Source organism: Salmo salar, chromosome 10 (genome assembly GCF_965601325.2).
Source record: "Salmo salar chromosome 10, fSalSal1, whole genome shotgun sequence".
Classification (NCBI taxonomy): Eukaryota; Metazoa; Chordata; class Actinopteri; order Salmoniformes; family Salmonidae; genus Salmo; species Salmo salar.
In genome coordinates this window covers 10,652,602-10,671,115 of record NC_138300.1, presented here as the reverse complement: position 1 = coordinate 10,671,115, position 18,514 = coordinate 10,652,602, and the positions used below count along the sequence as shown (strand labels likewise).

The 18,514-nt window shown below is 42.3% G+C and overlaps 1 protein-coding gene across 3 annotated transcripts in view; it reads right to left on the bottom strand.

The window, feature by feature from the left end:
* The window catches only part of LOC106613490 (arf-GAP with coiled-coil, ANK repeat and PH domain-containing protein 2), a 118,684-nt gene that overhangs the window by 38,922 nt on the left and 61,248 nt on the right, over positions 1-18,514 (bottom strand). For all 3 annotated transcript variants that reach the window (XM_082956698.1, XM_014215778.3, XM_082956699.1), the window contains exons 7-9: positions 18,116-18,160; positions 17,916-18,011; positions 8,283-8,357 (exon numbers count right to left, since the gene is read on the bottom strand). In XM_082956698.1, coding sequence (XP_082812824.1) covers positions 8,283-8,357; positions 17,916-18,011; positions 18,116-18,160 — 216 coding nt within the window. The remainder of the gene's footprint in view (positions 1-8,282; positions 8,358-17,915; positions 18,012-18,115; positions 18,161-18,514) is intronic.

The window sequence follows — 18,514 nt, the reverse complement described above, 5'->3', positions numbered from 1 at the left end:
TCAAAATGTATTCAGACGCCTTGACTTTATCCATATTTTGTTACGTTACAGCCTTTTTCTAAAATCGATTTAATCATTTTTTTTTCTTATCAATCTACACACAATACCCCATAATGACAAACTGAAAACTGGTTTTTAGAAATGTTTGCAAATGTATTAAAAATAAAAAATTGAAACACCTTATTTACATAAGTATCAGACCCTTTGCAATGAGACTCGAAATTAAGCTCAGGTGCATCCTTTTTCCATTGATCATCCTTGAGAATTTTCTACAACTTCATTGGAGTCCATGGTCTCTATAAGGTCCCACAGTTGACAGTGCATGTCAGAGCAAAAACCAAGCCATGAGGTGGAAGGAATAGTCCGTAGAGCACCGAGACGACAGGACTGTGTCAAGGCACAGGTACAAAAAATGTCTGCAGCATTGAAGGTCCCCGAGAACACATCATTCTTATATGGAAGAAGTATAGAACCACCAAGACTCTTCCTAGAGCTGGCTGCCTGGCCAAACTGAGCAATCGGGGGAGAAGGGCCTTGATCAGGGAAGTGACCAAGAACCCGATGTTCACTCTGACAGAGTTCCTCTGTGGAGATGGGAGAACCTCCCAGAAGGACAACCATCTCTGTAGCACTCCACCAATCAAGCCTTTATGGTAGAGTGGCCAGACGGAAGCCACTCCTCAGTAAGAGGTACATGACAGCCTTCTTGGAGTTTGCTTAAAGGCACCTAAAGGACTTTCTGACCATGAGAAACAAGATTCTCTGGCCTGATGAAAGCAAGATTTAACTCTTTGGCCTGAAGGCCAAGCGTCACATCTGGAGGAAACCTGGCACCATCCCTACGGTAAAGCACGGTGGTGGCAGAATCATGCTGTGGGGTTTTCTTCAGCGGCAGGGACTGGGAGACTAGTCAGGATCGAGGGCACGATGAAAAGTACAGAGATATCCTTGATGAAAACCTGCTCCAGAGCCATCAGGACAACGAGCCTAAGCACACAGCCAAAACAACGCATGAGTGGCTTCGGGACAAGTCTCTGGATGTCCTTGAGTGGCCCAGCCAGAGCTCGGACTTGAACCCGATCGACCATCTCTGGAGAGACTTGAAAATAGGTGTGCAGTGTAGCTCCCCATACATCCTGACAGAGCTTGAGAGGATCTGCAGAGAAGAATGGAAGAAACTCCCCAAATACAGGTGTGCCAAGCTTGTAGTGTCATACCCAAGACGACTCGAGGCTATAATCATTGCCAAAGGTGATTCAACAAAGTACTGAGTAAAGGGTCTGAATACTAACGTAAATGTGATATTTAAGTTTTTTTTTGTTTTCTAAAAACATGTTTTTGCTTTGTCATTATGGGGTATTATGTGTAGATTGATGAGAAAAAAACCTGATTTAATCGATTTTAGAAAAAGGTAACATAACAAAATGTGGAAAAAGTCAAGGGGTCTGAATACTTCCCGAAAGCACTGTATACAGTACCAATCAAAAGTTTGGACACACCTACTCACTCAAGGGTTTTTCTTACTTTTTTACTATTTTCTACATCATGGAATAATAGTGAAGACATCAAAACTATGAAATAACAAATATAGAATCATGTAGTAACAAAATAAGTGTTAAACAAATCAAGTAGCCACCCTTTGCCTTGATGAAAGCTTTGCATACTTGGCATTTTTCTCAACCAGCTTCACCTGGAATGCTTTTCCAACTGTCTTGAAGGAGTTCCCACATATGCTGAGCACTTGTTGGATGTTTTTCCTTGACTCTGCAGTTCAAATCATCCCAATTTGGTTGAGTGACTACCTCATGAAGCTGGTTGAGAGAATGCCAAGATTGTGCAAAGCTGTCATCAAGGCAAAAGGTAGCTACTTTGAAGGATACCAAAAATAATCTGGCACTGTGTGTGTGTGTGTGTGTGTGTGTGTGTGTGTGTGTATGTATATATATATAATATATATATATATATATATATATATATATATATATATATATATATATATATATATATATATATATATATATATATATATATATATATATATATATATATATATATATATATATATATATAATATATATATAATATATATATATATATAAATATATATATATATATAAATATATATATATAATATATATATATAATATATATATATATAATATATATATATATATATATATATATATATATATACATATATACATATATATATATACAGTATATATACAAAAGTATGTGGACAGCCCTTCAAATTTGTGGATGTGTCTATTTCAGCCACACCCGTTGCTAAGAGGTGTATAAAATCTAGTACACAGCCATGCAATCACCATAGACAAAACATTGTCAGTAGAATGGCCTTATTGAAGAGCTCAGTGACTTTCAACATGGCACCGTCATAGGATGCCAGCTTTACAAAAAGTCTGTTTGTAAAAAGTCTGCCCTGATACAGCTTCCCCGGTCAACTGTAAGTGATTTTATTGTGAAGTGGAAACGTCGAGGAGCAACAACTGCTCAGTCGCAAAGAGGTAGGCCACACAAACTCACAGAATGGGTCCGCCGAGTTCTGAAGCACTTGGCGAGTAAAAATCGTCTGTCCTCGGGTACAAGACTCACTACCGAGTTTCAAAATGCCTCTGGAAGCAACGTCAGCACAAGAACTGTTCGTCAGGAGCTTTATGAAATGGGTTTCCATGGCCAAGCAGCCCCACACAAGCCTCAGATTACAATGTGCAATGCCAAGCGTCTGGGGTCGTGTAAAGCTCACCGCCATTGGACTATGGAGCAGTGGAAACAAGTTCTCTGGAGTGATAAATTATGCTTCACCATCTGGCAGTCTGACGGACGTATCGGGGTTTGGCGGACGCCAGGAAAACGCTACCTGACCCAATGCATAGTGCCAACTGTAAAGTTTGGCGGAGGAGAAATAACGGTTTGGGCTAGGCCCCTTAGTTCAAGTGAAGGGAAATCTTAATGCTACGGCATACAATGACATTCTAGACGATTCTGTGCTTCCAACTTTGTGTCAACAGTTTGGGGAAGATCCTTTCCTGTTTCAGCATGACAATGCCCTTGTGCACAAAGCGATGTCCATACAGAAATGGTTTGTCGAGATCGATGTGGAAGAACTTGACTGGCCTGCACAGAGCCTTGACCTCAACCCCATCGAACTCCTTTGGGATGAATTAGAAGGCCAACTGCAAGCCAAAGCCTAATCGCCCAACATCAGTGCCAGATGTCACTAATGCTCTTGTGGCTAAATGGAAGCAATGTTCCAACATTTAGTGGAAATCCTTCCCATAAGAGTGGAGGCTATTATAGCAGCAAAGGGCAACTCCATATTAATGCCCATGAATTTGGAATGAGATGTTCAATGAGCAGGTTTCCACGGAGAGCATAGCCTGAAGGTATGCTCCGTAGGTATGCTCCGTTTGCTCCGTAGGCAAACAACAGGGTCTTGAAGATGATGCAAGTTTCAAATGGAAGCCAGTGGAGTGTGCGGAGGAGCAGGGTGACATGGGTTGAACACCAGGCGGGCTGCGGCGTTCTGGCTAAGTTGCATGGGTTTGGTGGCACAAGCGGGGAGCCCAGACAACAGAGTTGCAGTAGTTTAGATGGGAGATGACAAGTGCCTGGATTAGGACCTTCGCCACTTCCTGTGTGAGGAAAGGTTGTACTCTACATGGATGTTGTAGAGCATGAACCCGCAAGAGCGAAGTCACTGCTTTGATGTTTGCAGAGAACAACAGGCTGTTATCCAGGGTCATGCCAAGGTTCTTTGCACTCTGGGAGGAGGACACGGTGGATTTGTCAACCATGCGTGATGGAGCGGTCTTGCCAGTGATGGAGAAATCATGCCAATTGCACAATCCATCAAAACCTGAGACATCTGTGGCATTGTGTTGTGTGACAAAACTGCACATTTTCGAGTGGCCTTTTAACGTCGCCGGCAGTAGGTGCACCTGTGTAATGATCATGCTATTTAATCAGCTTCTTGATATGCCACACCTGTCAGGTGGATGGATTATCTTGGCAAAGGAGAATTGCTCACTAACATGGAACTAAACAAATTTCTGCAAATAATTTGAGAGAAATAAGCTTTTTGTGCATATGGAAAATTTCTGGGATCTTTTACTTCGGTTCATGGGACCAACATGTTGCGTTTATATTTTTGTTCAGTGTACATTCATAAAGCATGTCACGGACCATTCTAAAACTAGGCTACTTGCGGACGGGGCTGCTAAAAATTTGTTTAGGCTTCACCTTGTTCAGGCTTGTTACCTCATTAGTTCCCATTCAAAGTCATTAGTCTCCGTTTTACTTTTGGACATCAATGTGGCTTCGGCGTCTGTGGAACATTGATAATGGCGCGATCGAGTGACAGAGGTGGAACGTCTCCCTCTCCGTCGCTTTTTAATATCTATGTAGGCTTAGGAATTCATGGCCAGATTATTATTTTTTTTCCCTCATATTTCTTCTGTTGGGAAGAGAATAGGATGTTATGCAGAAAAATGATAGACTAAAAAGAGTTCCAAAATGAACACTGCCCGGGAGGAAGAGCAGCGGTGTATTGTCGAGGTTGACCTTGAGCTGGTGGGCCGACATCCAAGTTGAGAAGTTTGCCAGGGTGTAAAGAGAAAAAAAGGATAGGGCCTAGAACCGAACCCTGGGGAACAGCAGTAGTGAGAGCACGTGGTGCAGACACAGATCCTCTTCACGCCACCTGGTAGGAGCGACCTGTCAGGTATGATGCAATCCAGGATTGTGCAGAACCTGAGACACCCAACCCTGAGAGGATGGAGAGGAGGATCTGATGGTTCACGGTGTCGAAGTGAGCAGTTAGATTTAGTCGCAGAGGAGAGAGAGTCAGCTTTGGCAGAGAGGAGAGCCTCCGTGACACAGAGGAGAGCGGTCTCAGTTGAGTGAGTCGCCTTGAAGCCTGACTGGTTAGGGTCAAGAAGATCATTCTGAGAGAGATAACGAGAGAGTTGGTCAGAGACAGCAGGCTCAAGTGTTTTGGAAAGAAAAGAAAGAAGGGATACCGGTCTGTAGTTTTTGATGTCAGGGATGAGTTGAGGGAAGTGAAGAATGGGAGAAGGTCTCCAGAGATGGTCTGGAGAAGGGAGGAGGGGATGGGGTCAAGTGGGCAGGTTGTCGAGCGGCCAGACATCACTAGTCCCAGGATCTCATCTAGAGAGAGAGAGGGGAGAAAAAGGTCAAGGCGTAGGGTAGTTCTGTGTGAGTGGGATCAGTGGGCTCAGTAGCCTGAGAGAATGAGGAACGGATATTGTTAACCTTTTTTCCAAAGTGGTTGACAAAGTCGTCCACAGAGCGGGAGGAGGGAGATGGTGGAGGAGAAAGTGGAAAAAAGCTTGAAATTTAGAGTGATAGAAAGTGGCTTTAGCAGCAGATACAGAGGAAGAGAAGGTACAGAAGGGGGAGTGGAAGGATGATAGGTCATTCAGAAGTTTAGTTATCCTCCATTTCCGCCCAGCTGCCCACAGCCCTGTTCTGTAAGCACACAGTGAGTCACTCAGCCACGGAGCAAGAGGGGAAGGTCGAGCCGGCTGGGAGGAAAGGGGACAGTGGGAGTCGAAGGATGCGGAAAGGGAGGAGAGTACTGTCGAAGAGGCAGAGTCAGGAGACAGGAGGGAGAAGGATTAAGCCAAAGGAAAAGAGGATAGGATAGAAGAGGAGACAGTAGTGGGAGAGAGAGAGCAAAGATTGCGGCGGCACATGACCATCTAGGTAGGGGCCGAGTGGGAAGGGTTGGAGAAGTAGTGTTCCCGAGACATGGAGGGGGGTTGCAGAGAGATTAGAAGGCAAACAGCCTCTTGTGAAGATGAGGTTAAGCATATTGCCTGCCTTGTGAGTGTAAGGGGACTGGGAAAGGGGTAAAAAGAGTAAAGGACAGGGTTCCTACACATTTTGACAGATGGAATTTCATGACTTTTCCATGATTTCTCCATTACTTTTACCCCCCCCCCCCCCCCCTCCTCCAAAGTAGAACCCTGTTAGGCAACGGTATAAATCACGTGGTCTACCCTCAGTCTGGAGAGGTTCTGGGTGTGCAGGCTTTTGATCAAGCTCTGCTCAAACACAGAGCCAGTTTATCAAGGTCCGGTTGAGCAGTTCATTTCTAAAATTAGGTTTGTTAGAGGGGCACTGGAATAAAAGCCTGCACACCCATTAGCTCTCCTGGAGGATGGTTGACCACCCTTGATGTACAACATTGCAACATTACAACCAAATACGTTTTATGCTTTTTGAAATAATTCACTCATTTAATATATCAAAGATCAAAAGGCTATTCAGCAGAAGCAAGCCCACACTCGCAAGTGTCGGTGGAAAGTTTTTTGGGTCATGACGAAAACATTTAACTACAAGATATGTTTTGAATTGGCTACCTAGTTATTAGTCTGTTCTCTATCATATTGTTCGACTGCCTCTCTCTCCTTGAGCAACGGCCCACTCGTCTCGGACCACACATGCATGCAGGTGATACTCGCTAACACAGACGCGCTAAAGTGTCATTCCGATTCTGGCTGATATTTTTATTTGATTCATAAAATATTTAAAAACAGTACCTAAATAAATTACATGAACTGAAATGATTTAATTTCCATTGACTTTTCCAAAACTTTTCTGATTTTATAATTTCTAGGCCTGGAAAACACAACTTCAAAATTCCATGACTTTTCCAGGATTTTTATGAAACCCTGAATGGAGTGAAAAGAAAGAGTTGGAAAGAAATGAATTGCAGTCAGGCGTCAGGAGTTTAAAGTCGCCCAGTACGATGACTGGTGAGCCATCGTCGGGAAATTAGCTTATCAAGAACTCTCCAAGGACACCTGGTGGCGATAGATGAAAACAATGTTAAGCTTGAGTGGACAAGTAACAGTGACCAGATGGAATTCAAATGAGGAGATACTGGTGAGAGAGAGGGAAAAGAGAAAATCTCCAATTAGGAGAAGTTAGTAGCCCAGTGCCACCACGACCAGATGCTCTCGTATTATGAGAGAACACAGTCAGATGACGAGAGAGCAGCTGGAGTAGCAGTGTTTTCTGGGGTAATCCATGTCTCTATCAGGGCCAAAAAGTGTAGGGACTTAAGGGCAGCCTTATTGACCACAAATCGGCAGTTCTAAAAGCTGCCGGAGACTAGGAATTCCATATGGGTTGCAGCCACAGGCTGGGGAGCATCTATAAAAACTACAGGGAGAGTAGCGAACAGGGATAGATGGTGAAACGTATCCCTGTCGTTTGGTAAGTGAGCCCCGAAGCGTCCAACCCACTTGAATAAGGCATGGTGTGTGACTGTGTGTCGGTGACTTATTAGGGTGCCATTTAGGACATAGCCTGTGAGATCCCATTATCAACGCCTGCCCAATGACTCCTCTACTCTTCTAGTGTTCCACAACCCATTAGTAAGTTGCAGTTCTGTGTTTCATAGCACTAAATAAACCATTAATAGTCATCATTAATGAAATAATGAACTACCATTCATACTGTTTGCATAGAAATAGAATGATAAATATAATGATAGCGTGTGTATTAGAGTGAGTAGATATGTACAGAAGTGAATGGGTAAAGGGGTGACAAAATACAATGACAAAACACATCATAGATAGTCGTTAATAATAACTTTTTTTCATTACAATACATGCTGTACTCAGAAGTAGAATGACAGATCCTCCATTTCTATGACTGCATGCATTCGAGTGAAGAAGAGCAGAAGTGGATGAGTAACTGGGGGTATATTGGTGAGGCTTTCTGAAAATCCCAGTTTCAGGGCTGATCCTTTAATAGAATGGGTTGGAGTGCAATAAGAAAGGCTTTATGGCTGAGGGAAAAGGATCCACCTCAGTCAAATCACTGCTTTAAACCAGAGCTCCCCAAGGCTAGAGACAGGGAGGGGGTGTGTGTGTGTGTGTGTGTGTGTGTGTGTGTGTGTGTGTGTGTGTGTGTGTGTGTGTGTGTGTGTGTGTGTGTGTGCGCGCTCAAGGTTAGCTAGAGCAGGGTTTCCCAAACTCTATCCTGCCAGTGCCAAAGGACATCCAGCCAACTTGGGAACCATTGGAGTCAACATGGGCCAGCATCCCTTATGGAATGCTTGACACCTTTTTGAGTCCTTGCCCCGACGAATTGAGGCTGTTCTGAGGGCAAAAGTGGGGGTGCAACTCAAGATTAGGAAGATGTTCTTAATGTTTTGTACACTCAGTGTATAGCGCAAGTGTGCCAAAAAAGGTGAGTCATGTTTCCGTGTGTGTGTATGTGTGTGTTACCTTCTGTTGAATGGTGGAGTGTTTCTGCTCCATGTCCCTCTTCTCTTTGGCTGCATCAACCACCAGCTGGTCCAGCTGAAACACACAGAGTACAGGATAGGATTGTTTGAAACCATCAAGTGTGTGTGTGCCATATTTTTAAGCAGGTTGCAATAGTCTAAAGAATGTGACCGTTCCTTAAATGGACAAGTTCAGGTAGTCCCTCCCTATTTCAGTTAGATATCTGTACGTTTTGTGCCTAATGAACATGATCCAGGTCTGTTCCCCACAATCCCCAGTAGGCCTCTATCCTCTCTAGCTACAGTAAAGGGTTCAAGGCTAGTTTGAAAAGGTTTTTATGTCTGCTGTTGCTAATTAACTTTCAGTTTCCCCTACAAATAGAGCTCATATGCAAAATACTTGGTTATCTGAAGTGGCTTTCTCTACTCATCCGATGTTCTTAATTTAGCACTGTTCTGAAAACACTAGATGCATGAAAGCAATATTGCAGTCTGTAGTCTGTACGCTCTCTTTCAAACTTGGACCATAAAGGTGTCCCTTGGATAAATAACTGCTCCACTACGAGAGGAGCTCTCCTCCTTCAGATTGAGGAACTTAAAGACTGTTTGAGTAGATCGTTGGATGACCCCAGAGTTTGTTTCCTACATCCGTGTAATTCTAGTCTCCGCTTCGGAGGGTTTTCGGCCACAAACAGCCTAAATCAGCATCTATGATAACTCATCTCAAGCAAACACTATCTGGTAACAAAGATAATTTGTCGAGAAAGGAACCAGGATGCAGCGAATGTGTGTCTAATGGAACTCCTGTATCATCACAACCTACAGAAACGATCTAACCTAAGGGAACTATGGGACATTACACTTTATTTTACAGTTCTGTTTCAGTCTTGTTATTAACTAAGAAACAACCTATTACTTACAGTAGATTTAGAGTTCAATGAACCCCAAAGAATCAAAAAGTAGGTAGTCGATTTGTAATAACCCTTTTTCATGTAATGTCTAAGTAAATACCAGGGCTGTAAATTAAAACATAAACAACCTCACTGATATAACTTATTAAACAACATGCTTATAAATGAATGAATACACTGAGGAGGATTAGCTAACACTCCACATAATCTATACTCCAATACACCCAGTAGTAAGTAACGTTAAGAGAAAGACATACATTAATGTCATCAGAGGCAATCTGGGGGGCTTTGTTGAAACAAAGAGCACAATTACAGCACAGATTCGCCACAAGTGCAGCATAGCATAAGCCTAATTTCATAATTCATACAAGACAAGCCTACACTATGGAATAAATTATTCTAAGGAGCCTAAATCAGGATCCAACTCCACTCACACTAAACCTGGGCGGCAGGAAGCCTAGCGGTTAAGAGTGTTGGGCCAGTAAACGAAAGGTCACTGGTTCGAATCTGCTGTTCCGCCCTTGAGCAAGGCAGTTAACCCCCAACAACAACCGCTTCCTGGGCACCGATGATGTGCACATCGATTAAGACAGCCCCCCGTACCTCTCTGATTCAGAGGGTTGGGTTAAATGTGGAACACACATTTCGGTTGAATGCATTCAGTTGTGCAACTGACTAGGTATCCCCCTTTCCCTTTTCCTTTCCCAGCACCCACTACTAAAGCCCATTACTAGATGCCTCTGGAGCTGAGATATATATTTGGGGACAGATTTTGTTTTGTTTTAGCAGAAAGTTGGCGGTTGTCGGAATGGCAGCTGGACTGGATTGGAAATGTTTCCCCCTTCTCCATAACAACCAGCCCGATAAATTCCACTAGAAGCTGTAGTCTAACAGTACATGTGACTATATTCATAAACACAGAATTACAGTCCCTTCTGGTCATTCTATTTCTCTGTGTAGGCTATATCACTGTAACTGGTCCATTCAGAAGTAGGCCTTGTGATTCTGACTCACCCACTGCACGACCACCGACTGACTTGGTCTACAATTCAAACGACTCACTAGGGTGGTGGTTGTGCATCTTTGTTCCCTTTCACTCTAATTGTCATCAACACCTCTGGCCTGCTCGCCTCCCTACCTCTGAGGAAGCACAGTTCCCGCTCAGCCCAGTCAAAACTGTTCGCTGCTCTGGCACCCCAATGGTGGAACAAGCTCCCTCACGACGCCAGGACAGCGGAGTCAATCACCACCTTCCGGAGACACCTGAAACCCCACCTCTTTAAGGAATACCTAGGATAGGATAAAGTAATCCTTCTAACCCCCCCCTTAAAAGATTTAGATGCACTATTGTAAAGTGGTTGTTCCACTGGATATCATAAGGTGAATCCACCAATTTGTAAGTCGCTCTGGATAAGAGCGTCTGCTAAATGACTTAAATGTAAATGTAAATGTAATGTAGAAAATCAGTCACTAGTTACACAGTGTGCATATTGGTTCTGACATTTGACTGATGAACAGTCATGGTAAATGAATTCATTCATTTGTGAGTGTAAAAAAATACATTTCGTTATTCAGCCTAGGCTAAAAGCGTCTTAGAAAGACAATCGCTTCAATCTTTCAATTCCTGATATGAAAAGTTCAGTTACCGAAATCCCTAAATTGTTTAGGAAAAACATTCCCTACCCTTGCTCTCTTTACATGAAACATGTTAGTATTGCATGCATGTGACCAATAGGGCCTGACCTATAGGCGGGGCGGCAGGTAGCCTAGTGGTTAAAGTGTTGGACTAGCAACCGAAAGGTTGCAAGATCGAATCCCCGAGCTGACAAGGTAAAAATCTGTCGTTCTGCCCCTAAATAAGGCAGTTAACCCACTGTTCCTTGGCCGTCATTGAAAACAAGAATTTGTTCTTAACCGACTTGCCTAGTTAAATAAAGATTTAAAAAAATACAAAATAATAATAAATGCCTAACATAATCACATCAATAAATTGGTTAAAACTAACTCTGAACCCATTAATGTCGACAGCAAAATGTATGCGGAGGACGTGAAAAAGAAACTTGAAATGGGGGAATGTTTACTGGTTGCTCCGGAGGGAAAGGGGAAGTCAGATGTGTGGAAGACATTTGATATAAGTGTGGAAACTACTGGAGATCAAGAAAAAGGAAGGTATAGGAGCAAGTGTTACATTAGTATTATGTGTGCCACACAGTTCCTGTTAGATTACAATATAATAATTTTTTCTGACCATTTGGAACAATGTAAACACTAAATAAGTTTACCAGAAAGTCTGTTCTAACGAGAAAATAAATAAATATATAAAGCATTTATTTACATGTTACATTTTAGTAATTTAACAGACGCGCTTATCCAGAGCGAGTTACAGTAGTGAGTGCATACATTTTCTTACTGGTCCACCGTGGGAATCGAACCCACAACTCTGGCGTTGCAAGCGCAATGCTCTACCAACTAACCTCAGACTAAAAACAGTTACATGCATTCGTGAATAGCGTTTTATTTATTGTTGAGACTGATTATTCAAAGCTCCCTTTGTTATTTAATTTTAAAACTAATATGCTTGATTGCATTTCAAAGCATGAACATCTCGTATGTTGTGTGATGGCATGAACAAATTAATGACTGATTGATAGATACAGTAGCCTATATATATTGAAAAATAGGCCTAAGTAAGTTACGGTACAAAGATGCGCTCTTAGGCCTACAGCTCGATGGTGTTTATACAAGGCTACTATACAAAGCCTACTAATGATAACGATATTACTTATTATTATTATAATGATCATAATAATAATTCTAATAATAACAATAAGAAGGAAATCAAGAAAAAGAAGGGTACAGGAGCGAGAGCTGTGTGTATATTACGTGTGACAAACAGGTGCTGTTAGATTACAATACTCTTTCTGCTTGTTTGGAACAGTGTAGGGCTGGGCGATAAATCAATATGAATAATTATCGAGGTAATTACTTCCCTCTATAACGATATAAAAACGATTAGATTCATTTTCGATAATGTCGATATAGAATAATTAGGTACAGCAGTCCATTTCACCTCTGTGACGGCGCAGGAGCGTGCGGAGAAGTGACAATATGCATGTGGAGAGGTATACGCCCACTGAAAACCACTTAGCACCTCGAGTGATGGAGTAGCCACTATTAACCACGAAAAATGAGTGATGTAGGCGAAAACAGTGGCAGTGATAGCCATGGAGAAGGAGCAGCTTCCAACGAAGAAATGATTGATTAAAAGGGTTAAACTGTTTCAGTAATTTGGAAGTGGTTTGGCTTTTTGAAGTCCGACAAACAGCAGAGCAATGTTCAGTCAAATTGTGCCGTAGACCGGTGGCTACGAAGTCTGGTAGTACGACAAACCTTTTCAACATCTGAAGCAAAATCACTCTTTGGAACACGCAGGAAGTCTGAGTTTGCGCCACGGTATTGATAAATGCCCCTCAAGCACCAGCCAATCTAGAGATGTTTGCCCGAAGCAGTCAACACTGACAGCGTTTATGCCCTACAAGTAAACATTGAAAAGACAAAGACATCACAAATGCCATTATGCATCGCTAAGGACATGCTACCAATTAGCACAGTTGAAAAGGAAGGTTTCAAGAGGCTTATCAATTTAATAGACCCCAGGTATGTGCTCCCTGGCTGCAAACATGGAACAACTTTCCTTCAAGTATAATTTTATGTGTAGCTCACATAATAATAATAAAAATGTAACCTTTATTTAACTAGGCAAGTCAGTTAAGAACAACTTCTTATTTACAATGACGGCCTATCAGGGAACAGTGGGTTAACGGCCTTGTTCATGGGCAGAACGACAGATTTTTACCTTGACAACTCGGGGATTCGATCTAGCAACCTTTTGGTTACTGGACCAAAGCTCTAACCATGGTTTGTTCAGGCATTCTTGAGTTTGAAGCAGATATGCACCTTTAAAACATTATTTGATTAATATCGTGATAATTATCGTTATCGAATGAAAAAATATATAGATATATAGAAAAAAATATATATAGAAAAAAAAAAATGTAAATGTATATCGTGATAATTTATTTGCCATATCGCCCAGCCCTAGAACAGTATAAACACGAAATAAATAAGTAATACCAGTCTGTTCTCACCAAAAAAACTAAAGTAAAGCCTTTACTACAACATAGCAAAGATTAAAACAGCCAAATCTGTGAAATGTATACAACATTTTGCCATTGCATGGGGCTTGGTGCTCACGGAATCAGCAGGCTATTAAAAAACACACAAAAAAAGGCAACAGAAGCAATATCTGTCTTATTTCTGTAGATATACAGCGCATTCAGAAACTATTCAGACCCCTTCCCTTTTTCCCTTTTTTTTTTACATTACAGGCTTCTTCTAAAATGTATTACATCCTTTTTTCCCTAATCAATCTACACACAATACCCCATAATAACAAAGCGAAAACAGGTTTTTAGAAATAAAATAAAAAACAGAGTTACCTTATTTACATATTTATTCAGACCCTTTGCTATGAGACTCGAAATTGAGCTCAGGTGCATCCTGTTTCCATTGATCATCCTTGAGATGTTTCTACAACTTGGAGTCCACCTGTGGTAAATTCAATTGATTGGACATGATTTGTAAAGGCACACAACCTGTAAATATAAGTTCCCACAGTTGACAGTGCATGTCAGATCAAAAACCAAGCCATGAGGTCGAAGGAATTGTCCGTAGAGGTCCGAGACAGGATTGTGTTGAGGCACAGATCTGGGGAAGGGTACCAAAATATTTCTGCAGAACACAGTGGCCTCTATCATTCTTAAATGGAAGAAGTTTAGAACCACCAACACTCTTCCTAGAACTGGCCGCCCAACCAAACTGAGCAACCTGGGGAGAAGGGCCTTGGTCATTCAAGCTCTGTCACTCTGACAGAGCTTCAGAGGTCCTCTGTGGAGATGGGAGAATGTTCCAGAAGGACAACCATCTCTGCAGCACTCCACCAATCAAGCCTTTATGGTAGAGTGGCCAGACGGAAGCCACTCCTCATTAAGCGGTACATGACAGCCCACTTGTTGTTTTCCAAAATGCACCTAAAGGACTCTCAGACCATGAGAAATAAGATTCTCTGGTCTGATGAAATCAAGATTGATCTCTTTGGCCAAGCGTCACGTCTGGAGGAAACCTGGCACCATCCCTACGGTGAAGCATGGTGGTGGCAGCACCATGCTGTGGGGATGTTTTCAGCAGCAGGGACTGGGAGACTAGTCAGAATCAAGGGAAAGATGAACAGCGCAAAGCAGATCCTTGATGAAAACCTACTCCAGAGCACTCAGAACCTCAGACTGGGGCGAAGATTCACCTTCCAACAGGACAACAATCTTAAGCACACAGCCAAGACAACACAGGAGTGGATTTAGGACAAGTCTATGAATGTCCTTGAGTGGCCCAGCCAGAGCCTGGACTTGAACCTGATCAAACATCTCTGGAGAGACCTCAAAAATAGCTGTGCAGCGATGCTGCCCAACCAACTTGACAGGCCTTGAGAGTATCTGCAGAGAAGAATGGGAGAAACTCCACAAAATCAGGTGTGTCAAGCTTGTAGCGTGATACCCAAGAAGACTCAAGGCTGTAATCACTGGCAAAGGTGCTTCAACAAAGTACTGAGTAAAGGGTCTGAATAATTATGTAAATGTGATATCAGTTTTTATAAATTTTTTACATTTGCAAACATTTCTAAAAACCAGTTTTTGCTTTGTCATAATGGGGTATTGTGTAGATTGATGAGGGGAAAAAAACAATTTAATACATTTTAGAATAAGGCTGTAACGTAACAAAATGTGGAAACAGTCAAGGCGTCTGGATACTTTCCAAATGCACTGTAAATGGATGATTTATAAAGCCAGGCACATTTAACAGTTAGGCTATTGTTTATAGACCTAATTAAGTTGGGGATTGCTCACTCCTCAATTTTCTAAGACAATTAGGCTGTCTTATTAGCACGGGACTAGTATCACTAACGTTGGTTATGTAATTATTATCCCAGAATGTCCGTTATTCCAGAGGACAATTCAGACGGGATTCGTTTCTTCCAAACTGCCCCCTTTAATTATATTTTTTGTATATTTCATGCTGGTTAATTTTGCTATTATACACACAGCAACATAGGGAAAGATGCCAATTGCAAGGCGCACTGAAGATTATGTTTCAGAACCGCGGTCAGCGACCATATCCAACGCGGGGGGAAAGCGCATTTGTTATAAAATAATATTACATTTATTAGTGTTGCGTCATTATTTTTACATAATATAACCAAATACAATTTCAGTATCACATGTCTTAGAGTGATGGACTGTGTCATCCCCGTTGCATCCGCAATGGATTAGTCCACTGAGATAGGCGCGAATCAGACAGGTGTCTTGTGCACCATGATTTTTTTTGTTGTTGAAAATTGCGACTGCTCGACTAAAGAAATCTTGGTCGACCAACAGCCTATCGACCAAACAATCAACCAGTAGACATAATACACGTCAAATACTTCAGCCTTGCTTGATTTGCTTAGTACAACGTAACTAACGGCATTGTCTTAAAAGTGCTAAAGCTTTGTCAGTCGTCCCATCTTTCTATCAATATCAAACTGATAATGTTGTCGTTAAGCACTGGTCTCAGACCTGTTGGTAGCTCCTCCACACCTCCCTGCATAGCCTCGCCACCGTCTTCAGCTTCATGATGGCGTTTGACAATCAGCCTTGGAGTCCGCCGTTATAATCCACACTCCCCTGCCGCTGTCTATCTGCCACTGTTCCCTCCTTTTTTTTTCTCCTTCAGTCTACCACATGAGGAACTCCTGTCTCCTTCGCGCCTCGTCTACCGCTCCCACAGTGACAAAGTCCTCCAAACTGGCCCCCTGTTCCTCCCTCTTTCTACTCCTGTCTACACCCGCTACCCCTCTCTCTCCTTCACTAATAAGCCTACGTTCCGGGTCCCAGGGTGGGAATAGCCTGTCATTCCTCTTCCAGCCCTCCAGCTTCCTCATTCCCACTGCTCTACTAAGATAATAATCATCACAGGAGCAGCAGATCGGTCATGTTTTCCCCTGTTTAAACTAGGGCTGGGTGGTATACCGTATTTTATGATATACCGGTATTGATGCACAGACCGGTTTTGGTTTTTACTTTACCTTCTATGACGGCATTTGAATGTTTAGTTTGTTAAATGTGATTCGCCGTGTGTAAAGTCAATTTTTATAATTTACTTCGCTACTTGAGTCATCTCTCTCCGCTCTCTCCATGCCGCTTTCTACACAGACCTAGTCCCACCCCGTCACTCAAGGAGTGCATTTGTTGTTCCTCGACCACGAGACATTTGCGTTCAGTCTGCATGGTCAATGCAGCACAAGCAACAATGTTGATGTCAACAATGCTGCTTTAAATTTGCTTCTTAATATAAATCCCCTAGCGTTCTATCATTACATCGTTAGTTTGTGTTCCTTACATCTGCAAACAGCTAGTTTGTCTTTTCTTAGCAAGTTGGGCCTAAATTTTGTTAGCCGCTAATGCTAATCTCTAGTTAGCTGGCTAGCTAGCCAGGTATTTGGAGGTATTTGGACATAAAGAATGGACTTTATCGAACAAAACAAACATTTATTGTGGAACTGGGATTCCTGGGAGTGCATTCTGATGAAGATCATCAAAGGTAAGTGAATATTTATAACGCTATTTCTGACTATTGTTGACTCCAACATGGCGGATATATTGTATGGCATGTTTTTGTGTCTGAGCGCCGTACGTGATATGATACTTTGGCCATATCGCCCAACCCTAGTTTATACTCCTCCTGGTCCAGAGGAAGCTGCTGATATATCTGACCAGTGATGATGGGGGGGAATCGATAGTTACATATTATTTTCGGATATTTCACTCCATATTTCACCCCACCTAGTGCCAATTACTATTATTTGCTACTGTAGGTAGCGTTAGCTAGTGCTAGTTGTCAAAACTCCAGTATGTTTTATCCTATAGCTTGTTCTCCATCTTCTTTTAAAATAGTGAGCCAACAACTCTTCAGTACTTTTATTTGCCTGACTGATCAAAACTTGTTTTCTCATGCTCTCTCTTCTCTCTGCAGCAGACATATAGTGAGCAATATCGAATTGCAATACATATAGAATCACAATACATATAGTATTGGCACCTAAGGATCATGATAGTATCTCATCAGGTCGGCCCTACCAGTGGCCATGACACACACAATGAAAGTGCATCATCACTGGCCACAGGCCTAGTGTTGGTTGGCCCCACCTAGTGCCACTGAACTAAACTAGGGCACATTTTTGTACATGTGTGCACCCAGCAAAAAGAATGGACAACAGTTTGGTTTGTGGGCCGAAGCAATTACTTTTCACCCTAGTTCCACTCCTTAGCAGGGAGGAAAAGCGTTGACTGGCATGGCTTTACCTTTCTGTATGGAGAGTAAGGGCTTGATGATAAGCTGCCAAGTTGAATCAGGTGTGCTAGCGCTGAGGGAACAGTGGTTTTCAAACCTCTCCTCGGGGACCCCCCAGAGCTAGCACACCTGATTCAACTTGGCAACTTATCATCAAGCCCTTGACTAAGTGAATTGTAAAACATCTGGGGATCAACAAGGAGAGGTTTAAGAACCACTATGCGTTTGGATGGGCTAGGTGAAGATACAGTTTAATCGGAGTAAATGGGGTAAAGGCCTACCTGTCCCCCCAGCTGTTTCATGAGAGGTTGTAGTTCACTGAAGAGGTCGTATCCCTGGTGGAAGAAGGTCAGGTGGGCGTACATGAAGGACAGCATCTACGGACGGGAACGTACCAGTCAGAGACGTCGTACACGAGGCAAGAGACATGGGAACAACAGTTAGGTTCATAATGGTTATTTCCATAGAAAACGATATTTACCGATTTCAGGATTTCCGATCTTCTCTTAGACTGGAGTACATTGATCTGTGTGGGTAGAAAGAAAAGCTCACAGTTAGATTAGGGCACCACTGTGTGTGAGCGCGTGTGTATATGAGAAAAAGAGAGCACTGTACTAGTGAAATTATCGAATAAAATACTCATCCTAGTTCACACCAATGAACTTCAAAGGCATTTAAAGTTCATTGGTTCCCATTAAATGCGCATCATGAATAGTGTATAATTAGCCAGAACTACATCACTGTAGATGTGGTAGGAACTGGATCGGTAGAAGCAGGCCCTAGGAATGGGATAGGTTTATTGCATCTACTCAATTCTACTCTCCTCGCTTCTACTATTGCTTTTACTTTCTTTCATACATCTGCAAAAGCTGAAGGGTTT